General features: G+C 39.7%; 2 protein-coding genes across 24 annotated transcripts in view; one reads left to right on the top strand and one right to left on the bottom strand.

Moving 5' to 3' along the window:
• The window catches only part of SH2B3 (SH2B adaptor protein 3), a 37,831-nt gene extending 34,399 nt beyond the window's left edge, over nucleotides 1-3,432 (top strand). For 2 of the 3 annotated variants that reach the window (XM_033097681.1, XM_033097682.1), the window contains exon 8: nucleotides 106-3,431. In XM_033097681.1, the coding sequence (XP_032953572.1) occupies nucleotides 106-401 (296 nt within the window). In that variant the 3' untranslated portion in view covers nucleotides 402-3,431. Of the gene's footprint in view, nucleotides 1-105 lie in introns of all 3 variants that reach the window. The other variant, XM_033097683.1, reaches the window with a different exon arrangement.
• A 576-nt stretch (nucleotides 3,433-4,008) lies between these two features.
• ATXN2 (ataxin 2) overlaps nucleotides 4,009-24,470 on the bottom strand; it is a 111,587-nt gene continuing 91,125 nt past the window's right edge. For 3 of the 21 annotated variants that reach the window (XM_033097366.1, XM_033097365.1, XM_033097380.1), the window contains 8 exons: nucleotides 17,673-17,857; nucleotides 17,089-17,221; nucleotides 16,277-16,288; nucleotides 13,612-13,665; nucleotides 8,675-8,820; nucleotides 7,808-8,035; nucleotides 5,456-5,624; nucleotides 4,051-4,633 (listed from right to left, as the gene is read on the bottom strand). In XM_033097366.1, coding sequence (XP_032953257.1) covers nucleotides 4,605-4,633; nucleotides 5,456-5,624; nucleotides 7,808-8,035; nucleotides 8,675-8,820; nucleotides 13,612-13,665; nucleotides 16,277-16,288; nucleotides 17,089-17,221; nucleotides 17,673-17,857 — 956 coding nt within the window. In that variant the 3' untranslated portion in view covers nucleotides 4,051-4,604. Of the gene's footprint in view, nucleotides 4,634-5,455; nucleotides 5,625-7,807; nucleotides 8,036-8,674; nucleotides 8,821-13,611; nucleotides 13,666-16,276; nucleotides 16,289-17,088; nucleotides 17,222-17,672; nucleotides 17,858-24,470 lie in introns of all 21 variants that reach the window. The other 18 variants (XM_033097370.1, XM_033097369.1, XM_033097368.1 and 15 more) reach the window with 9 other exon arrangements.

Here is a 24,470-nt window from a genome sequence, read left to right on the forward strand (position 1 = left end):
TAAAAGCTTGCTGCAAACTTGGGGACATGGACTCATTTTGTGTCCTTCCAACACCTCCCTGCCCCGTTAAGACTGACAGCGTGGTCTATGTCCCTTGTCCCCCAGGTTCCTCCAACACGGTCCTCTTCCCTTTTTCCCTCTCTCGCTGGGATTCAGAGCTGGGCCTCCCCCACCTTAGCTCTTCTGGCTGTCCACGGGGGCTCGGCCCAGAGGCTCTCCCAGGCCGATCCTCGCCTCCCGAGCAGATCTTCCACCTGGTGCCTTCACCTGAGGAACTGGCCAACAGCCTGCGCCACCTGGAGCCCGAGCCTGCCACCCGAGCCCGCGACTCAGACTACGAGATGGACTCCTCCTCCCGGAGCCACCTGCGGGCTGTTGACAATCAGTACACGCCTCTCTGACAGGCGGTGAGGAGTCCCTGGTCCAGCACAGCAAGCAAGAGAGCACCTTGTGAATGTAACTTTCCTTCCTTTCAGAAAGATGTAAGGGACACTGGTAACTGCTCCTTCCAGTTTGGATGTGACCCTTCTATTAGGCCTGTTAAAGGGCCTCCTGTAAGCTTCATCTACCCCCTGTCTTTCTCTCATTGTTTACAGATGTAGTTCTTGTTTGCAGATGCCTCTAGCTCCTGCCCTGGGTCCCTAGGACTGGTCCCCTGGGTCCCTAGGACTGGTCCCCATCACTCTTAGAGGAGGTGGTGGGGTTAGGGCCAGAACTGGCAGTGGAAACTTGTTCGTCACTGACGCTGTCACAGCTGATGACAGACTTTAAGCCCAAAACACTAACAAGCCCTGGATTCTCTTATGGTTTTCCTGTTGTAGCTTCAGTCCACATGGCACCTCTGCTGTACCCAGGCCATAGGTGACCACCCTGAACCTGCTTCGACACAGCCTTAGGACAAAGCTCTAGCAGATGGACAAGTTAAACGTCAAAAATGATTTTAAACATTTTACCTCAAATTAATTTTTCAAAGAATTCAGGTTTCAAAACTAAACCATTGCTTATTTCATTGCACTGTTTGAATTACTACCCATGCGATTTTTATAGTCAGACAGCTATGCAAACCCTACCTGACTAGTTCCCGGTGTGAGCCAGCACGCCTGGCTTCCTGGTCTGTTGCGTCCTCAGGACAGTCACCTGCTGCTGAGTAGCAACTGTCCTTCCTAAATGTAAAGAAGTGATGTGTCACCCTTTCAGGGACATTCAGGCAATTACTGAAATAGGAGGGTGGCAAGTTACAGTTCTACCCTGGTGCCTTATGAATAAAATGGAGTTTGGTTTATAGCAGCTTTATGGTGAGAGTTCAACTAACTGAGGTGTAAAGGACGGACAAACAAAAAGGGAAGAAGGGCTCCTGGGCCTTTCTAGTAAATTCTTCACCAACAGGGTTGGCTTGGAGCCCCCCAGCGTCTGATGGCTTATTAAATTATTCCACAAGGTTTTAGACTCATTCCTGAGCCAAAATGGAAGCGAGGCCTCTGCTGCCACGGCTAACGAGGAGCTCCTTTCACTGCCCATAATCAGCGTGCTGTTCCGGCTGGTACTGCGTCACTTGATGAAGAAGGTGTGTGCACGGACACATCTCCAACAGGCAGGGAGGGCCCGCGGTCAATCCTCTATCTATACTTTCACAAGTGATACAATTCGCGGGGCGGGGGTGAGGGGGAGCTGGCTCCTCCCAGATCTTCCGGGCGGAGGCTCAGAAACAAGGGGACAGTGACATGACAGAGTGAAGTCAGCTGCTCCCGGCTGCCAGCAGAGCCATTCAGTACAGCCGCCAGGCTCACCCAAGTGGCTCCTGGGAACCTGGCAGCTCAGCACAGCTTCATGTATATAGACGCACATCAATTTTAGGCTAAAATTAAACCTTGGCCTAAAACTGACTACTGACTGCCTTATCTGGGGTGAGGGTTTGGTCTGCTCCCTCTAGCCATTCTCTGTACTCCAAGAGGTCAGACATTTGCTTCTAGAATTTTCTGGGGTTTTTTTGGAGGGGAGGGGAGAGGCAAGTAGCCCACCTCGTTACTTTTAGAACCAACACTCCTGGTGTTTTGAGAGCTTGTAAAGCAGATAACAACCCTGATCCAGATTTGTGGTCCATTTCTAAGGATCCTTATTTTCTACAAATCAAGCAGGCTTCTCTAAGTAATGAATGCTAATTAAGCAAAGTGTGAACCAGGGGAGCGAGCACTATTTTGAATGTCTCTTTTTAAAGAGAAAACTAATCACAAAGTCAATGCTGACAAGTCTACTGGTGCAGAATTCCCCTTGTCTGCACAGGAAAGGAACTGAGTAAATGCCCTCCTCCCTCCACATTTGGGATATGACATATTCAAGCCAGGGGCACTCTCACTCCTGAGCAGTCTCAACGTACACATCTCAGATAGTGCCAAACCAGAAGCTGTGACCCACTGGCTACAAAGTACAAGCTCAGATTCTGACAGAATTGGAAGTCACCCACCTCCAGACTGCTTCAGTATAAAATGTTCAAGAAAAACTTTTCCTTTCTAAACACGTCTGAGTTACCAGGATAGTTCAAAATACATTCTGACAAACCCCATAATGGCCTGGGAAGAAGTGACACTAAACCAATGCCTTTCCTTCGTGCTAGAGCAGGTCGAGCTGGAGGAGGGAGCAGTGGGTCCCTGGGCTTGATGCCCTCAGTGACCCTGCTGGCTGCAGCTGGCCTGCCACGATGATAGCACATTCTACCACCCTTCCAGTCCTGATGTGACCACTGCTGGCAGCAAGAGGCCAAGCCAGCAGCCTCCACTGAACCCAGGCTCTGAGTGCCAAAGGGACAGCAACCATCAGTTATCTACTTACAGACAACAAAGATAGCTTGACTGTTCCCAGCACCATCACTTCCTTAATCTGACTTTAATTAACTTTTACAAACTACTAACAGTCACCAGCACCAAAGAATTAAGTCAACTAACCTGCCTTGAATTTTAGACCAGCAATCCATATGGCTTTATCTGGTATAAATCTTCTGCCTTTGATCATTTCCGGACCGTGTAGGAAAAAGGAATAGCAATCATTAAAATCGTAGGCCAGAGAACACTATTTTTATATAACAGTTTCTTAACCTAAAATCAAGGCCTTGAACTCTTCCCTAAGGGTTGCCTAAAATTCCTTCATGCTTTTATTCAGGGCTAAGTCTCTTATCGCAAATGTCATGTGAGCTCTAACATCTCCCACAGGTTACAGGAACTTATATTATCCACTGCCTCTTAACAAGGACACATCTGACATCCAGTGTTTGGTTGGAACAAGCAGAGCATTGTAACAATACAGAAAATGAATTCATCTTCTATCATTATAGGCAGAAGGTTATTTGGCAAATTTTTATGTCTTGTTTATGTACTGTATAAGTAACTTATTCTTGAATAATGCAAAATTTGCTACAATGTACAAATTGCTATATGTGAATTAAAAAAGTTTTCAGAATCTTGATTTGTTGCCACAATTATTTAAAAGTTCTATTATGATGACTATGGTCTCCACAAAATCCTTACCCTGCTCAAATACTTGCTTTTCCCTTTGCCCTCCCCCACAAATTGGGGATGAGTCTATAGCAATAACCTGCTGTGTACATCACTGTATCTTTTCTGCCCTCTGAGTTTATCAGGTTTTTAAAAAGTGTCTCCTGCCCCCTACTGGTAAAACAGACAGATGCCTGAGTCAGGACAACTTCTGACTAACAACACTCATTTGGGTTCAGGAGATATTAAAAAGGAAGCTTACAGAATCAGCATCAGGCTGAGGATGTGGAATTTCAGCGCTGCCCAACTCTGGCCAGCCTTCCTCCTTCTGAAGCAGACCTCTATCCACCAAAGAGAATATCAGTCTTGTCTTTTTCTAGAGATACCTTGAACCATAACTAAAGGTGAAGAAGAAACATCATTTGACAACTAACCTTCCAGGAGATAAAGAAAGCACAAACTCAGCCCTCCTGCCTTGATATTAATTAACTAGTAGCTTATACAAACACACACTAACTGGATATCAGTTTTTAAAACTTTTTTTATTTTTTAATTTTTTTTAAGTTTTTATTTTATATTATCTACAAAGTAAAAGTTTTTCCCTTAACTTAAAAGTTGAACCACTGTAGACAGTGATCACTTCATCAAACTTGATTTATAAATAATAATCCGTCAGTTTGACGGTAAGAATTTACTGAACCTTTGTCAAGTTTAGTAAAAGGGTGTTCCAAGTCTTGATTTTTTGTTTTGTTTTGTTTTTAGCAGTAATAGCAGCAAGAATCACTCTTGTTACTTCTTTTGCTAGCTGATGTGTTCATGACTTTCAAGGATCATTAAAAAATAAATAACTTCCAGTTTCAGCAAGCAGAGCTGGGGTACTTGCGGGACTCTGAAACAGCATATGGAATTATGGAACGGCCCCCAAGTTCCTAAATGCCTCTACTCGGTCCAAATATCTTCCACTGCAAGTGAACTGTTAGCATTCCTATTGGATGTTACAAGAAATCAACATATATTTTTAAAAAACAATAAATGAAATTCTAGTTTTCTGTGCTTCCAGTTGGTAGAAGCAGTAGAAGGGAGGAGGGAATTTGGCTTTTCGGTTCCTCCAGGGCAGCCTTACAACTGCTGTTGGTGGTGGGCTTGTACTGTAAAAAAGAAAAGTGAATATTTAAACAGAAAACTGGCAACACCGCACATTAGCCTAGTGTCTCTGCAGCACATGACTGTAAACTATCCTTGTGCTAGCTGAACAAGACTCACAATTTAATTCACTTCCCCCCATCCCATCTGCACCAAAGGGGGAGGGGAGGATGGGTAGAAACAAACCAGTAAGACATAAAACCACCTTAGATAAAACTCCCGGAAGACTTGTTGCTCATGGGCTAGAAAACCAGGCCTTCACATACCCCCGCCCCAGTATTAGCCAAGCACCAGTATTGCTTTCAGAGGAACAGGTTAGACTGAAATCTCGCCATGGCAGCCATCAAGTATTAGAGCACAAACACGGGGCGTTCTCTCCCTGTCAGGGCATAGGTGGGAGCTAATACTACACTCAAAACCAATCCATACACAGCACTTTCTCAATCAGTATTCTCTAGAGCTACAATCAAACTCTGTCTGGATGGTAACCCCCCAAAATGTCAGACTGTTGGGACTCAGGAAGGAAAACGCTGCCCTGTCCAGCCTGTCAACAAGGAAGGCCAACTGAGCCCTATGCATGCACCAGCTAGACAGAATGCGGCTGCTGCTTCTCAGCCAAACACGGCACCGTCAGAACACACACAGACTCGGCTCTGGAAGCCTCAGGCCCTGACACTGAACTGATCGCCGCGGCCCCTACTGTGCACTCGGACGGGGCTTGCTCGTTCTCAAACGCGGGGCTTGAAGCGCTGGCCCTGCCTGCCATTCGACCTGTGCGAGCAGAATGCTTTGGGGTGCCCGGCGGCCCCTGCACACACACGCCTCACCTGAAGGGTGCGTCATATAGGGGAAATGCGCTGTTGTCGAGACTGGAATGGGCTGTAGTGCACTTTGAGCGAGGGCGGCCTGGGGACCGCCGGGTGGCTGTGTCGTCATTAGCATCATTGGCGCATGGGCAGTTGGATGAGAAGGAACCATTCCTGACTGTACATGAGCCTGAAACAGAGAGCTCTTTTACGCATACAGGCAACATCTCCAGCTTAAACAACATGTCAACTGTGTTCCTTTCACTGGGCTGGGGCTCTCAGGAAAGGGCAACAGTGGGCACTCAGGCCTGTCTTTTTCTCTGCGGACACACCCTAGTGATCATCCACTGACCTACAGGTAAGCTTCGGCCTTTAGCAGAGATCCTGCCAGGCTGAGAGAGCAGGCCCCCAGCAAGCCTGTGTAAGTCAGGGCTGCACGGTCCTAGCCTTCAGCATTTCTGATCACTGGAGTCTACGTATGGGGTAAGGTCTTCACAAACATCAGACCCCTGATCCTAGGGCAGCACTCTCAACAGGAGGCTACATGCAATCAGACTTCAGATTCTGGCTTCTGGGTGGGGCCTGAAGGACTTTTACAGAGGACATTCCTTTCTAGTAGGAAAGCAGATTATTCCAGTATGAGCAGGGACTGTCAGATTCTGTTCCACGGATTACTGCTTGCCCCACTCCACCCCTCCGCTTGCCTGCTGAGCAGCACACCTCAGTGAAGAGTCAGGGCAGTGAGAGAAGAGACTCAGGCCCCCTTACTCTAGTGCTGAATGATAGGCCGATGGGGCAGCAGGAGGAGGAGGTTGCAGTGAGCGCCTCCAGTGAGACGGGGAGGAGTAATAAGAAATAATCCAGGCCAGCTCAGTGTCCCTGTACCAAGTGACAGTGAGCTCAATCTGGTCTCACTGTCAAGTTGGGAAGGTTTTTGCCCAAACACAGCAGGATCCCAGCTCTGCAGGAACCTGGCAGGGCCAAGAAGAGACCTCATTTTCCTGCCTCCCAAACCGCGCGCAGTTCCAGACCATGATGAAATGCTGTTTTCATTCTCTTCCATATTCAAATTGGCCTATGGCGTATCTGGGCTTCCCTGTTAACCCTTTTTGGTCTTTCAGCACAAAAACACAAAAAAGTGAGGTTTTACGAACCCCAACCTACATGGAAGTTCACATACCTACTTAGCTGCCAGCCTCTCCTAGACATCTACAGGACCCCAGCTCTCATGAAGCTCCTGATGCAGCCACGCCGTCCTGGCCCACACCTGACCAAACCAGCTCCCCTCCCCACCATCCAAAGCAAATCATCCACTGCAGTGAGCCACACTACAGAACCTACACTTCGGCAGGGAGGACGCCCAAACTTCCCAGAGCTGTGGAATTCTAGTTACAAGGTCACCCCCTGACAGTTAGCTCCCACTGAGCCGCATTTCCAGCCCCCACCACACCAGGGCCTCAGTGGCACACTGTGTGACACAGAGTTCAGGGAGGCAGTCTCGTTTAGACCGACCTAAGTGTGCTGTTATGAAAGCAGCAAAAAAGAGACATCAAATACCGATTCACCCTTCACAGCTCCAGGGCGGGCCTCAAAGACAGCGTGAGAGCCAACTTCAGTGCTGTCCTTCTCCTCTGAGGACAATCCCGCCTGGCCCTGGATTGCATTGGACCTTCCTCAGCAGCTGATGCAGACAGCAACCATTGAGATGGCAACCACACCTTTCAACCTTCAGAAGCTTACACTGGAAGTGAGCTCCAAAGTGCATCCAGGGCTACTCTTTAAGAAAACTGCGAACACCTGGGTGCTTTCAGCTTCTAGTTACACTGCACCAACGTACAAGGCCAAGCCCTTTCAAGAAGTACAACATATGGTCAAAGCAGATGTATGGAAAACAAGTGGAGATTTCTCTGGAATTCATGTGACTAACATTCAAACTGACAGGCCCGGGGTAGACTCCTTAAGGAGTTGAGAACTGGTGAAGGTCCACCCTTCCTGTCATACTTCATGTGTGTGTCTGAAAGAGACTGAATATATATATGTATGTACGTATATATCAATGAAGCTATGTAAACATAGCAAAGCAGACACAGAAAGGAAAGGAGGACTGGGTTGCATTCCAGAGTCAAAGATATTTTTAAGGTCTCAGCTGGTAAACGTTAAAGGACTGACCAATCAGCAACTTCACTGATTCCATTACAAAACCACACAAACATTCATTTGGGGTCAGATCACATGTATTTGAGCAGGAAAGGGGAGACAAGCAAATCACACACAGGGTTTCCTAGCTTGGAGAGGATCTGGCTCTTTGCTGCTTATCTGAGAACTTTCGTATTCTATTTGGTCTTCGCAGAAAGTTGGCTAAAGCTGATTTACCTGAGGTACGTGGGCCATGTGGGGTGGATTGGTGTACGCCGGCTGAACATGAGAAGGATGAATCGTAAAGACGGTCTGTTGTGCTGTTGGGAAACTATTCTGTGGCGACTGCGTATTGGAGGCAGGTGTCATGGAAGGTGGGGTTGGTGCAAGCCCCGCGTGGTAAATGGCTGACTGCTGCTGTGGACTGGCCAGATGGAGAGCCTGGGCGGCTTGGTGCTGATGGTGCTGCAAAGTGATAGCAAAAAATCAAGAAAACCACTTCTGTAATGAAAAGCAGTTAAGGATCACACACAAAGCCAAGCCTTGCACATGAAACCAGGGTCCACCTGGGCGCATCTAAGATGAGGGGCAATGGACAGCGTGGTAAGAACAGGGCGGGTTGCCGGCGCGGGGGAGAGGGAGAATGCCTTCGGTTCAGAGACCTCCTTTCTGGGGTACCAGCCAGGTTCTCAGCCTGGCAGTTACAACCCTCAACCAAGCAGAGGTGAAACAAGGCTACTACCCCAGGGAACTGACAGATGTCAAAAAGATCCTTAACTGTTGCTGTTAACAAAAATGGTTAAACAGGCTAACAGGAGGGGAAAAAAAAAGAAGAAAAAAATCATCATATAAACATTAGAAATGAAATAAAGTCCCAAGAAAATTCTCTCTGTTAAATTGGGATTTTTAATATTGATATGTCCAGAACTTACCCAATCATCTTATTCTCAGTATGTATTTTAATGTGCCTTACAGCCACCCAGGGGCAGTCTGCAGAGCTGTATGCTGGCTCCAGGAGGCAGGCCCCTTCCCTGGCACTGAAGAGAACGTGCAGTGAATAGAAAGAGGGAGCGACCCTGCCAAGGCCCTGGAGATTCTCCTTACCTGAACGGGACTGGCTGCAGGGTGGCTCCCACCATGCTGGCCTTGCTGCTGTCCAGTGGGGGTAGCTGCGGGCTGAGGATGTGGAGTATGTGGGTGCAGGGGAGCATTAGGGTGCGCATACTGCTGAGCAAGGGAGCCAGTGGAAACTAAAGTGAAAGAAAAAGGAGTGTATACAGCTGACAGGTGTGATGGTCTTAACTGCTTCTCAATGCCTCATCAGCTGAGCTGGCTTGATGCTCAATGGCCTAACATAGGTGGTTACCAATCTATATTTGACTCCATGTAAACCATCAATATTCTTGAAAAAGTTAAGTGTGACATTATTGCTTAACAATCAGACTAGCATTTTATTCATATTACAGTTGTATACCTTATATTAAAACCTAATTAAATTTACTCTTAAAAATCACTACGTTCTCCTGAAAAGGAAACTTAAAAGGATAGGCAGAAACCATTCAAACACTGTCTCTCAAGGTCCCCCACCCCTTTCTCACACACACGCGTTAGCTCAAGGCCATCACCTGGCTACCCTCACCATGCTACTGCCCTGGAACTCGTACAGTGCCCCATGGGCACACATTCTATGGCTGGGGAAGGGGCTGCATAAGGTACGTGGCAAGGTCAGGGCTGTATCTTCAGGGTCAATGACCACAGTCTTTCTCAGCTGATCACAGAAGTCACTCTGTCACTCAGTTCATCGTTGCCCCGGCCCTTCCTGCTCAAGGATTTCTCACCTTAGCTTTATAAAATCCAGTAGATGGAATTACCTAAACTATGTAGAAAAATTAACTCCCTTCAAAGCATTTCAGAAAGAATTGTACTAGAGTAACTTTTAAAGGAAACATGATGAGCCAGTTTAAGTAAATATGTGTTCATTAAACATAAGAACCCAAAGCCAATTCTTTGTGAATCTCAGCACAGACCGTATCTTGGTACAAAACAGGGCGAGTAGGTATAAATGCATGTATTCACATCTTCCCAAAAGAGCAACTTGAGAATCAGAAGCACAGTACGATGGGTTCGTTGCTTCCAGTGATGGTAGCTCGCACACGGACCCAGGTCTGACCGTGGTGCAGCAATGAGCGGACATCTCTAGCGACACGTGACTCCCGGCCGGCTCTCAGATCAATCCTAACACCCTGAGAAGCTAAGGCTATACACAGAAACAATGCCAGAACAGTTCCTCGTGTTCCTACGTGTGTTAGTAAGTCCACACATATAGGAAGGGGACTGACAGGGAGAAGCAAGCACTGCTTTGGGATCAGGCACCCTCACTCCGGTAGTCTGACAGGCAAGGCTGCCAAGAGTTACCAGCACAAATGACTCTGGGTAAGTCCCGTGTATGCGTTATGCAGAGGGTTAGGCACACGAAACAATTCTGAAACGCTTGACACTGTCAGGCCCAGCCGCCAATATGCTAGCTGCATATGTATCTTTAAAAGAGGGAAGGGCGAGGCAAAGAGCCAGTGCTAGGATCACCTGTGCATCCACTGCCAACGCCACAGCAGGTGTTAATAACCAGATGAGATTCAAGAAAACACTTTAGTTTGTATGTTGGGAAATTTCCTCACTACGTGAGTTAACATACACTGGAACATATTAACAGGGGAAACAGTGGCAATATATTCTCTGGGTGTTTTTTGTCCTCTTTCCAAAAAATTGTTTTTTTAAATTTAAGTATAGTTAGGATACAATATTATATTTGGGTATTTTAAAGAAGAGTCAGTGACTGTTTTCCGGGAGTTGGGAAAAATAATGTGATAACTGCTTTTCTTGAGCTCAACAGTTCCATCAGTCTATGAAAGTAGTCAGCGTCTTTCTTCTAATCCACTGACTTATTAGAAGGCCATTCTTTATCATCATGCTCATCAAGTTAACTTTCAGATCCCCTAAAACTGTGCAGGCACTGACTCAGTACTAACGAGACAGCACAATTTGTAGCGCATTTCCACCATCACAGAAAGTTCTACTGCATGGTGATTTCTAGAGAGTCAGTCATGCTCCCTTATTTTCAAACGCTCAGCATTAAAATCCTCTCTACTTCCAAGATTCTTAAATATTCCATCTGGAGCAATTCCAAATCTGGGAAAAAGCAATTCCCAATCCCAAGTTCTATTTATGAGGTTTCATAAAGACAGAGTAAAGAATCTCAGAGTTTCTATTTTTTTTAACTTTGTTCAAAAAATTTTTGTACTGAAAAGTTTTAAATTTTACTTTTAGTTACCTTCTAAGCAAAAATTAATAAAAAACCCACCTGTGTGCTGTATTAATTTTCACACATAAAAACATGGTCATCACAAAGAGAATAATTATGTCTATGAAGTCTCATCATTGTTATTAATCAATTAGAAAAACTTTAAAATCTTGAAATTATTTGTAGAAAATTAAAGATGAAACATTTTTTACTATGCATTTTTAAAGGGCATCTCTGTGATAGTTTACCAATTTTTAAAGCCTATAGGGAATTCTAATCTATACCTCATTTGCACTCACAGCACAAATACTACATACAAGTAATCCAAGCTGAGTACACCCACATAGGCTTTTGTTTAAAAAACCCATCCTTTCCCTAAACACCAGTAAACTACAGTGTATTATAAGAAAAATCAAGCAGATGTAATATATACATCATAAGCTGCAAGTACAATTTAAGGAGGTTTATTTAGAAACATTTTCCTTTGTTCATCTTCTCGCTCAAAACATATACAGCAAGTAAGTACCTTATCCAAGAATCCTTTTTCCTCCTCAAATACGAAAACTTGAGTGGCTTATTGGGAAAAATGTGAAACTGATGCTTCAATTCAATACTAATAACAACAAAAGTATGATCTGGTTCGTTGAAAGACCAGAAAAATGAGACCAAAAAAAGGTAGAACAGAAAGAAAATTAAAAGGCTGAAGGGGGGAAAAAGTTTGAAGAGATGAGAGAGACAAGAGAAAGGAACCAATATAGAGTAAATGAGGTAAAAATATAACAAAATCAGGGAAAAAGAGTAGAGAGTAAAGGGTGTTAAGTTCTGAGCTTTACTAAGTGTATCATTTAACTGCTTTTAGTATACACACTCATTAATTTAGCTAAAGATTTCAGACAGGTTAAAAATAAAGTGGATTTTCTTCAAAACTCTGATTTAGCTATTTGTCAGTTAAACTTCTATTTATAAAACTTAAGATGCCTTCATGAAACCTGAATTAGGTCAAGCAAATCAAAGAAGTATCACTTTCTTGGGCCAGCTACTCACTGTGTTCCTTGATATAAATGTTTAAAACTCTGAACATGTGATTTTTCAAATCCTCCTAACACTAATCACATTCCAAAAAGTTTCCTAAGCCATGATCTTAAGCCAATTGAGTCCATAAAGTTGTGTGTTTAATTTGTAACTAGGTTTTCTCATTTTGACCTTGGATGCACAAGTCATAAGAGATCACCAGCACTGCAAAACTTAAAAAATGAAACAAAACAAAATCTTCCAACTTTTAAATTTGATGTTACATTCAGAAAAAAAGGAAGTAAAGGAAAATTGAAAATTCTTCAAAAGGGGAGTAAAAGGCAACCAGACCAAACCATGACAAAATGGCTTAGAAAGGGGAGAGGAGGGCTCAAAGCAGCAAATTAAATTACAAACAGCAGCCCCACTGTTAGTTTCTTTTAAAAAGTGCTGACACTTCTTTTTAAAGGAAGCTGTGCTGTGGCAGTTAATGCTCAGGTGTGATGATTAAGGACCTCTTAGTTACTTACCAAGGAAAGAACCCCAACACTACTAACAGAGACAGTAAGATGGTGAGGATAACTGCATTTGAGACCTCAAACTGAGTACATGGTAAAATTACTGACACTGTCTTTTACATACTATATCACATACATAGTTTCCCTTTAATTGTATATATATGTATATATGTAGATATATACATATACATATACATACACAGCAAGACTCCTTTTTAAAGAGCATCTATTAAAGGCTTAAATTTGTTAACATTTCCTAGCACCAACTAAATAGTATGTACACACTTATTTTTGGATACCAAGTCATGGCACAATTAATGAAAATTTAAGTCGAAATGTTTTCTAAATGCTTTCTAAAATCTGGCATTTAGTAAGCATTGAGTCATTTTAAAGTAATTCAAAATTTAGTCTCTAAAATTAAATTTTAATCCTTAATATCCCCTAGAATATAGTATTTCACATGAAGTGACACATTACTGGCATGAAATTCTAAAGGATTTCTGCAAGTTAGTACCTTTCCTACTGAAATACCAAAATTCCATGACTAGCCTTATTTAAAAATTGCCCTACAAATAGAGAAAACATACCTTACAAGTTCACATCCAAAAGAAAGCTCTGCCCAGACTTTCTCCATTTAGGAGCAATCATTTACCTTTTCACTGGTGGTGAGAGGGGGCCAGTGTTGCCAAAGATAATGTCTGGTAGCTCATGCTTTTCCTGCTTAAGCTCAAGACATCCTGAATATTTTAAACCTTCAGTCACACAAAGACAGAAATGTTTCTTCCCTAGGTTTTCAACCCTATTCAATTTAAAATCCTTGTAAGAATAAATTTCTTACCAGGATAATAAAAAAACTAACATTTAAAATTTTTTATACTAAACTTGTAACTTGGTTAAAAAAAAAAAGCTACTCAGAAAAAGTTTCTCTGAACAAGGAAAATATTAGGCATTTCCAAAATAGTCACATGTTTGCTTGGTATGCAAAAATTGATTTCTGAAAGAACTCAATTTTTCACCTCCAGCTTTCTTAAGCTGGGCTATATTTCCTTTTTTAAAAAAAATGGAATAATTATTTAATTATTAATATATACATATTTTTAATGATTTTATCTGGCACAAGGAAAATATTGCTCAACAAGTCTACTCCCTTAACACGTATTCTTTAAAAAGTGTTTTACTGTTCAATTAAAATTAGTATAAAAAACCCAACTCACTGGCAAAGTAGAAAGAAGGGCTTGTCTCCTTGTTGTATGGTAATTTGGGACATGCTGAATTTGGGAAATAGAAAGGTAAATTAGCTTTTTGAGGTGTGCATTTTCCTAATTTTCTGGAAAGGTTGATATATTTAGTAATTTTTTTGTATTCATGCATTCTTCTAAGAGATGACAAGCACTTTAAACATTGCTACAAAATTAAACAAGATAGGGCTGAACCAAAAGGCACTTTTCTTCTGTACTGGAGTGTCAAGTTCTGCATGCTGACTTGCTTAAATGAAAGGAATAACATTATTATCTAATAAAAAGACCAATATGGCATTCCATTGAACAACCTTCATATAAATAATGTACCCAAACAAAACAGTATTTACCCAGTTTAAATCAAAAGACTCAAACAATACTGTAAATCATTATTAGTAGAAATGTCATTATTCTGTAAGATGTTTTACTAGGCATCTGGTAGTTGATCCAAAACTTCAGAAACATAATAACAGTAATATTAAACATGGGTATGATACCATTTCTTATTAAAATGGTCTACATAAAGGTGTGTGTGTGTGTGTGTGTGTGTGTGTGTGTGTGTGTGTTCAAATACACTTGGAAGGTTATGCACCAAAATGTCAACAGCACCAAAATCTTAACAGATGGTCTCAGGTGGAGGGACAACAGCTGCATTTTAAATCTTTTTGCTTTCTGTATTTTCTAATTTATCTGCATTAAATTACCAAAAACAAACCAAAAACGAATTCTGGATCTAACTGTTCCTGATGACTTTAGGTTGTAGATATAGTTTCATTATTACTATTTCTGAAAGGGAAAACAGCCCTGCCATAAAACAAAGTAGATGAATTAGAAGAATAAATGTTAAGGAAACAAAATGTAACTTCTTAGGAGAGTGGGGGCAGAGGCAATGATGAAAGTTAGATTAAGATCAAAGAGATGAAATTTGTGATTAAAGTCCTTTGTAAAATAGCGAGAAAGAGAACAAAGTCAACAATTACTTAGAAGTATATATAACTCTTAAAATTTTACTGTTCAGTAATCTGTTAGCATATTTATAGTAAATATACCAAAAATTTAAAAACAATAATCAGTCTCTCATTTGGCAGTCATTAGTGGTCCTTTCTATTCTCAAAGCCTTTGCTATGACCATACCAATTAATGAAAGACAATATTGTGACATAATTGTCACTAGCATCTGGGTGCATGTTCTTTTGTTTGCATAAAAAGTTTTAAAAATAAACATAACTCATACTCAAACTATTTGGTTCCTTTGCGAATATATAAATTATTCAAGGGAGATGAGTATATGAGTAGCATTTCTATGCAACAGTTCTGTTGTACTTATATTACACTGAGACCACAGCCTTGCCCCTAGCCTGTCCTCACCAACAGACATCAATTAAATATAACCCGTGTAAATTACAAGAGTAGTTCAGATCAGGTTGAGCACCTTTCTCCTGGCATTAAAGAATTGGTCGGCTCTGATGACTAGTTCATTCCAGATTTCACTGGACATTAGGTCTAGTGTTTTTTTTGCAATATTTCCTATTTACTCATACTTGAATGGACTTCAGGGTCCAAGACCAACTGCTTTTCAAATGGAAATGTCCTGGGACGGTAGTTATAAAAACCACTAATGCCTCAAATAACAGTATTTATTGCACAGGCTGTTTCAAACCAATGAACATCCATCCAAAAGACAGAGCCAGATGTTGGCATTGTGAAGAAACATTCTACTCAACATCACAGTATTACTACAATGTCTCAAAAGCATGGGTACACAAATGGCTATTGTCTAAAAGCAATGGAAATTTTAGCTCAAAAGTTTCAGATCTTATTCCAAGAGGAGTATGCCAGAAAATGGGAGGAAAGAAATGTTTTTTCCACTTGTTAAATCATGATGTATTCGCCAGAAATATATAAACAATCATAATGAACTTTTCACCTAAGCTTTTAGCAAACTGGAAAATTGTTGAAATGTATACAAACTGCCTGAAAGCCAGTGTGGGGAATCAATGGTGCCTTTTCATAATACTTAGTCCTGGTTAAGACAACTAAAAACAAGCCAATGACAGGAGATCATAACCAAAATCATAAGCTACATCAGTCTGTCAGTGTATTTTTCAATTCAATTATGGATGGGCTTCTTGAAATAAATGTTTTCCAAAATGTAGCAGTTATATAATTTTTATTTAAAGGGCATAATCCACAATACAAAGTTTTAAGTGGTGATATAAAAAATTAAGGCTGAAATACTTTATGAAAATAATCCTTAATTGTGTAAAATTAGTGACCATGTGTGACAGGAGCATGCCTCCAGGAAGACAGCATAAGCGGTAGGTTACGTACGGGTGACAAGAAGGATGATTGTTGTTGCCTGAGTCTCATTCCTATTAACCTACAAAATCTTATAAACTGTTATTTAAAGTTAAAAAAATAAAAATTTTTACAGTCTTAGTCATTCACAAAGTTTAAAGAGGTCTAAAAGATGAAAAGTCCATGTAGGTACACGTGATTGTAATTTCATTCATAATGGTACATTTTTCAATTGTATGAATAAACTTAAATATCTCTTCCTCCTGAAAAAGAACTGAAACACCAATGGGAAAACCTAAATGATGGTATAGGAGTTCTTAGAAAACTTTAAAACAGAACTTACATCTTAATGAAACTGGTACCAATGGTGCATTTTAAAAACATAATATGGACAACCCATTAATTTTATATTACACAAGGTATAAGTGGAAATCTTGTTTTAAATTATCAACATTGAAAACGATATTATTTTAGAACTTTAGACAGCTGCTAAATTGACCTGTACAAAGTTCTCCAGCTACAAAACTGACATGGTAATTTTTGCTTATTATTAATTATTCTTATATATATTTAATTTTGTATAGACTACTTCTCATTTTCATTTTACCATTGTTTACATTGGTTATACGAGTATCTAAAGCAGATCTAACATTACACAATTTTGACCACTTAAAATATAGCATGATGCAGAAACACAATAGCATTGTAACAAACAGCGATAAAAATCTATAATGCCAGTGACCTCCCAGAGCAAGAGGTGAAGCAGAAGGCTTTCTTGCTGGAGAATGCTCTCATTATGGCCAAACTTCCTTGCATGCCTTACGCAGGACACAGGACATACCAAATGGTAATACTGATAAGGGAGAGGAGAAGGATACCTTTCTCCACAAAAAATGCTTTCTGCTACACACCTGATCACATTTTAGTTAAAGGAGAGACATTTGAAGACAGAGGAATTTCAGATATGGGAGTAGACATGTTTTGCCAAGACTTAAAACAGATCAGAGATAGAAATGGGTTTGTCTTTTCTTTAGATTCTTGACCCTCAATGTCATAAAAGGCCAAATTCTTCTTACACAAAATATCTTTTCAGAGCTTTAAAACCAATTCAGAATAGTCACACACACTGAAAAAGACAAACGAAGTGCTTCCTACCATACATTGCATGCGTCTGCTCATGAGCCCCGTACTGAGCTGCTGAAGAAGACACTAAAGCAGGCTGGGCATGTGCTGGCGGTGCCATCATTCTAGCGTTACCCTGCATTACAGGACTGTAGACGTGAGGGTGCTGTGTTCAAACAAAAAATAAAGGAAAAACATTAAAATATCAAACAGACGCAAGCAGATTTTAGTTAGATGTCTTAACTCCATGGTTTCCAGATTTCCAAAACCAACTCTGAAAACTCTAAACTTTTCTTGGCTATTTCCTTTGAAATATTTAACGACCTTCTAATATAACCAGGGGTGCCAAAAAAATGTATACACATGACTCGTATTCATCTTTTGTTATCGGTATATATTGATATATTACAATACAGTTTTTTCCTTTCTTAAAATGTGCATATATTTTTTTTGGCACCCTCTGTAAACTTAAAAGGCCCCCCCAAATCCTTAGTTATTTACCACAGCTTACCACAAAGCACAAGATATAAAGGAAAACCCCTTTACTATATCAGAAGTTAAAACGAAAAGTTATTTAAATGGAACAAAAATTAAGAGTTAGGTCCTATCAGCCTTACCTGAGACTGATAATGTGGCACGTGCTGAACAAGAGGCTGATTTGGAAACTGCTGAGGACTATAGGCAACGTATTGTGTGGAATAGGCTGGTGGGGTGGCCACAATTGGGGGGCCTGCTGCTGAGGCTGGGTGCATCATGGTACTCTGATGATGCTGGTCTTGCCGCTGTTGGGGCATATTTGGTACTGCAGAAAAAAATGGCAAAGTATTAGCAAACAGCATCTCCGGGGCACAAAATACAAAAACATGGTCCACTAGGGCGGAAGTGAGCTGACCCTCCTGCTGGCCCCTCCAGCGCCATGCTGTACCACCTCCAGCTGCACTTCAGCCACTCTGGGATGTTTCCTACCACACGTTCCTCAAACACCAAGTCCCCACTCCCAGTTTTGATAATTCTGACTCATTGTCCAGGTGTCAGCTTGAGAGCAACTTCCTGAGATTCTTTATGACGATCCTTCACGCTCAAGTCCCGGTAATAGACGCTTACAGCATTATGGAACGTTTCCTTCATACTACTTTTCAGATAATCCGTGTTTTATACACCCAATAATGCACGTGCTAGAGAAGGGCACTGGAGTTATTAAAAGCCAAACACTAATCTTAACTCCATCTTTCTATTTTCCCACCGCTGAATTCTTCCACAACTTCTTGCTCTTTCTCAAACAGTATCACACACTATCAAGGTTCCAAATAACAGCTCTTTTAAAAAATTACTTTGTCTTTTATTATTCTACACAGATTTCTGCCTATGGTCCTCCCCGTTAAAGCTCTAGTTAAGATTTTTGCTCAGCTGTCATCTCCACAATGTCTTTCCCAGTTCCCTGTAAAAGAGCTAGCTGCAAGCTCTTCCTCACGTCTCCTACAGCACTGTTTTCTGTGATGGGTTTATAGCACAATGTTAACCAAACCACTGAAGGAAGGAATCACGAACCACTGCTTACAACAAGGTATGATGAGGCACAGAGAAAGTGTAACTTAGTATGTTTATGAATCATCAGAATTGTTTATACAAGTAACTGCTCATTTAGAGAGAGAATTTGGTTTTTATTTTAAATATTTGAAATTTTTTGCTAAAAAAATGTAGCAACTGTTGCTGAAATTTAGGAGAGCCAGTTATATACTGTTTTATCGATTTAGAAAAGCAAACTTGAAAACAGGAGAAACCAGTAAGTAATATTTTTCTGAATTTATTCAAGATTCCCCATATTGAAAAAACATTTCCTTTTGGTAAAGAAAAGCCACCCCAAAATCAAGTATCATTTTTATCAAATAAAAGTTTGTCTAATTAAACTCACTGGGTTTCACCTACTCACCATCACTATTTCTTTTGATACTTGATTATGATCCTCACAAATTAAAAAAAAAAAATTCAAAAAACTACTTAAGTTTACTGTCATTTTTAAAATTAAAAATTTTAGTTACAAAAAAAAAAAAAAAAAAAAAAAAATGATTGACGGGCCGGCCCGGTGGCTCAGGCAGTTGGAGCTCCGTGCTCCTAACTCCAAAGGCTGCTGGTTCGATTCCCACATGGGCCAGTGGGCTCTCAACCACAAGGTTGCCGGTTCAACTCCTTGAGTCCCACAAGGGATGGTGGGCTGCGCCCCCTGCAACTAGCAACGGCAACTGGACCTGGAGCTGAGCTGCGCCCGACACAACTAAGACTGAAAGGACAACTTGAAGTTGAACGGCACCTTCCACAACTAAGACTGAAAGGACAACAACTTGACTTGGAAAGAAGTCCTGGAAGTACACACTGTTCCCCAATAAAGTCCTGTTCCCCTTACCCAATTAATAAAAAAAAATGCTTGAATACTATCTTAAGAGAGAAAGAGCTCAACAATACAAAACAAAATTTCCCTTCTAACCATCTGCATTCTATTTTCTTTCTCAACAGCAATGATTGTATGGAGCCTTCTAGATTATCCTCTATTCATTTGCATATATGCATATGCATGTATAGAAATATACTTGGTTCTATGGTGGTGTTTTTTCCCTAAACTGAAATCTACCTTAATCTTAACTAAAACTACAATTTAAATGAACTATACTTTAGTCAATGGTTTTCAACTGGGAGTAATTTTGCCTTTCAAAGGACATTTGGCAATGTCTGGGGACATTTTTTATTGTCACAACTGGGGGAAGGAGAGGTTGCTACTAGCATCTTATGGGTAGAGGCCAGGGATGCTAATAAATATCCTACAATGCACAGGACAGCCCTCCCTCTTCCCCCCCAACACACACCACACACAAAGAACATCTGTCCCAAAATGTCACTAGTGCCAAGGCTGAGAAATTCCACTTTACCAAGTCCCTGACTTTGGCATATTTTCAAACACAACTCACTTTTTCTCACACGTTGCAAAATAAATAAATAAATAACACTGCACTATGTACCAAGAAGACAGAAGTGGTTTTGTGCAAAGGCCCTGCTATCATGCAGGAAAGATATGCTTTATACGATCCATGGCTGCATTTCAGAAGCAAGTCCTTGACTTTGCCAGTTATTTGACAGAGTAAATAAAGCAGCAGGATATAAAATTAACATGACAGCAATAGCCTTTCTATACAATATTTCATAAGCTTACTTCATAAGTAACTCCTTAGAAGATGCAGTGGAAAAGATGACCCTGGTTTACATTAACAATAAAAAAAGAATACACCTAAGGCATAAGCTGAAGAAATACAAAAAAACCTTTAAGAGAAACTTAAAAACACTACTAACAATACAGAAGCATATTTAAACAAGAGGAAAAGCGTAATTTGTTCTTGGATAGGGAGACTCACTATAAAGATAGCAATTCTCCCCTAATTTATAAAAATTTAATGTGATTCTAATAAAAATGCCAACTGTCAAACTGAATGTTAAAATCCATTAGTTCATATTCATAGAACAACAACAACAAACCCTCACTGATCACCCTGTAGAAGATAAGAAATCAATTCATTATTTTGAGAGCTGCTTTGAAATGACGGACATTTTAATTGCATTTCTTGCACAAACTATACATCATGGTAACTCATTAGTTTGACAAGATATAGTTTTTCTTTATAGACATTTCCCAGCTACTCATTGAAGAAAGGATGACAGAAAGAGACTATTACCATGTTATAACTCTTAATGAAATAATGGAGGTAGCGCTGGACAATGATTGTCAACAGCTGATAAAACCGAGATGATGGTAGGAAGTGTTTGGCCAAGTTACTCGTATTATCATAAAAAGAGATGACATTATGTGACTCCTAATGAAAATATACCCATTATCTATGAAACATTCCAAATTAAGTTTAAAAAAATACAACCTACCAGAGGGTAAGAGGGGTAGGGGGTGGTAGAAGAGGGTCAAGGGGGCCAAATACATGGTGATGGAAGGAGAACTGACTCTGGGTGATAAACACACAATGTGAAATACAGATGATGTATTACAGAACTGTACAACTGAAACCTATGCAATTTTACTAACCATTGTCACCCCAATAAATTTTAATTAAAAAACAACAACAACCTAATCTCATCAAGCCTCTCTTTCTCTATTATCAGTTTACAAGGATTACAGGGGACAGAGGACCACTTTAAACAACACAACAGGGATACCATCCACCCATGATATTCAGATGGTGCGAAAGAATATAGGACAAACCAGTTCTATTTAAATAAGATGTGAAGAGAAAAAAATTAAGGGAAAACTATAAATTAAGAGAAACTTATTAAGAAAGCTGTATCAATCAAATGAAAAGTGTAGACTTCAGATTATAACTCAAACAAGCCAACTATTAAAAAAATTTGTAAGACAATAAAGGAAATTTGTACTCTGGATACTTGACAAGCAAGGAATAATTTATTTTTTTAGGTGTGAACAATGGTACTGTTTATTATTTTAAAGAGTCTACAACTTTTAAAGATACACACTGAAAAACAGTAGCCCCATTTATCCAGAGGGAATACATTCCAAGACCCCAGCGGATGCCTGAAACCATTGTCAGTACTGAACCCTATCTATATATACATGTTCTTTCCTATACATATATATGTATAATAAGGTTTAATTTATAAATAAGCTAGGCACAGTAAGAGATTAACAACAAAATACTGTGTTTCCCTGAAAATAAGACCTTAGCCGGACAATGAGTTCTAATGCGTCTTTTGGAGCAAAAATTAATATAAGACCCGGTCTTATTTTACTACAATGTAAGACCGGGTCTTATATAATACGTATATCATAAGACGCGGTCTTACATTAATTTTTGCTCCAAAAGGCACATTAGAGCTGATTGTCTGGCTAAGGTCTTATTTTCAGGAAAACATGCTAGAACAATTATAACAATATAGTTAAATATTGTAATGTATTTTAATTGTAAATGTATTTTCACATGAAATAAAAATACATTTCATAAAAATGTATTTTTATTGTAAATGTATTTTCTTTTGATTTTCTTAACATTTTCTTTGCTATAGCTTACTTTACTGTAAGAATACAGTATTACATACAATACATGTAACATACAAAATATGTGTTAGTTGACTATTTTATCAGTAAGGCTTTTTTGGTCAACCGTAGTCTACTAGAGTTAAGTTCGGGGGGAATCAAAAGTTATATGTAGAGGCTGGCCTGATGGCTCAGGTGGTTAGAGCTCCATGCTCCTAACTCAGAAGGCTGCGGGTTCGATTCCCACATGGGCCAGTGGGCTCACATTTTTGTTTATTTTTGGAATTTTATTTAACATTTTCGGACCATAGTTGACTGAAATTGTGGAGAGCAAAACTGTGGATGGGGGGGGGCTACTGTAGTAGGGAACTACTGCACTGTTAACCCATTTAGGTGTGATAACGGTATTGCAGTGTTGTTTTTTTTTAAAGACCCCTTATCTTTTAGAATTACAAAATGAAATAGTTTTGTAATTCTAAACAGATGAAATGACATATCTGGGATATGCCTAAAAATAACCTGAGAGGGGCAGGAGGTGTAGATAAAATTGGCCACGAGTTTATAATTGTTAAAGCTGAATGATGAGAACTTTTATACTATTGTATTATTCTAACTGCTTATTTTTACATCTTTGTATTTTCAATAATAAAAAGGTTTTTAAAAGCCAACTGATTTTTTTTTTAAGTGGTCAAACTGAATATCAAGTTTATATGAATAAACAAGAAAGAAAAGTCAAGAAAACCTGAAAAAAAAAAATCAATGTTGGGAGTGGTTGGATGAGAAAGTAGTCTTATCAGATAGATAGACTAATTGAATGGAACTGAAAATCCAGAAATAGATTTAACTGCACATGGATGCTTAACATATGAGAAACATGGCATTTCATATCAGTTTGTTCTCTGATCATAGTGAAATTAAACATAAAAAACAAAATATATGTGAAAATACCCAAATATTTGGAAATTAAAAACACACTGCTAAATAAACCACTAGTCAAAGAAGAAATTATAAGACAGAAAATATTCTAAATTGAATAAAAATGAAAATACAACACATCGAGTGTTGGCAATGCAGCTAAAGAAAGCAATTATCAGAAAATTATAGCTTTACATGCTTCTACTAGAAAAGTTTTAAAATCAACAATCTGAGGAACCACCTTAAAAAACTAGAAAAAGAATAGCAAATTAAATCCAAAGGAAGTGAAAGAAAGGAAATGATAGAGCAAAAGTCAATAAAGCAGAAAATAGGAAATATAGAAAGAAAAAAACAATCAATGAACTAGAAGCTGGCCTTTGAAAAAAAATCAGTAATTAGTTAAGTCTTTAGCAAAACTGGTCAAGAAAAAAGGGGGGAAAGACAAAAATTAGCAATACCAGAAATGGAAGTCGGAGAGTATCACGATAGATGCTACAGACATCAGAATGCTAAAGGAATATTATGAACAACTTTATGCCACTAAATACGGCAAGTTAAATATTGATACCAAAACCATACAAAGACATTACAAAGCAGAGAAAACTACAGACCAATATCTCTCATAAACAAAAACAAAAAAAAACCCTTAATTAAATATCAAGTCAAATCCAGGAATACATAAAAAAATATAATACACCATGACTAAATGTGTAAGTGAGGTGCCAGTGCCAGGAATGCAATACTGGTTAAATATTCAAAAATCAAGCAATGTAATTCTTCAAAATAACCAGCAAATCAGGAAAACCATATGACCATAATAGATGCTAAAAAAGTATCTGACATAATCATCCATTAAAAAAGATGCACTGCTGATACATACTTCAGGAAGAATGAAACCTTGAAAACATTACACTAAGTCAAAGAAGTCAGTCACAAAAGACTACATGTAGTATGATTTCACTCATATGCAATATCCAGAATAGCCTATCTATAAAGAAAGTACATCAGTGTGCCCAGGCAATGAGTGTACGTGCTTGGGGAGAGGGGGCAGTAACTGCTAAAGGGTCCAGGGTTTCTTTTTCGAGTAATGAAAATGTTCTAAAGTTGACTGTGGTGAGGATGGCTCAACTCTGAGAATATACTCAAAACAGCATCCTGAACTGTATACTCTAAATGGATGAATTTTATGGTGTGTGAATTGTATCTAAATAAAGCTGTTTTTAAAAAGCAGAATGTATATTTGCAAAAAACAGATCTATACTTGCAAAAATAAACACTGTTGAGGGAAATAGAAAATTATTCTAAATGATCATTGCTGACGATGGAAGGGATGATCCACCTTCTGGGATGTAAGTGCTGAGAGAAAGTACAAATGAAAGACTGGGATGGAAGCAAAACTTCTCTGAATAATCTTTTTATATAAATTCTACTTTGAAAGTATATAAACATTTTGCATATA

The sequence above is a fragment of the Rhinolophus ferrumequinum genome, chromosome 25 (genome assembly GCF_004115265.2).
Source record: "Rhinolophus ferrumequinum isolate MPI-CBG mRhiFer1 chromosome 25, mRhiFer1_v1.p, whole genome shotgun sequence".
NCBI lineage: Eukaryota > Metazoa > Chordata > Mammalia > Chiroptera > Rhinolophidae > Rhinolophus > Rhinolophus ferrumequinum.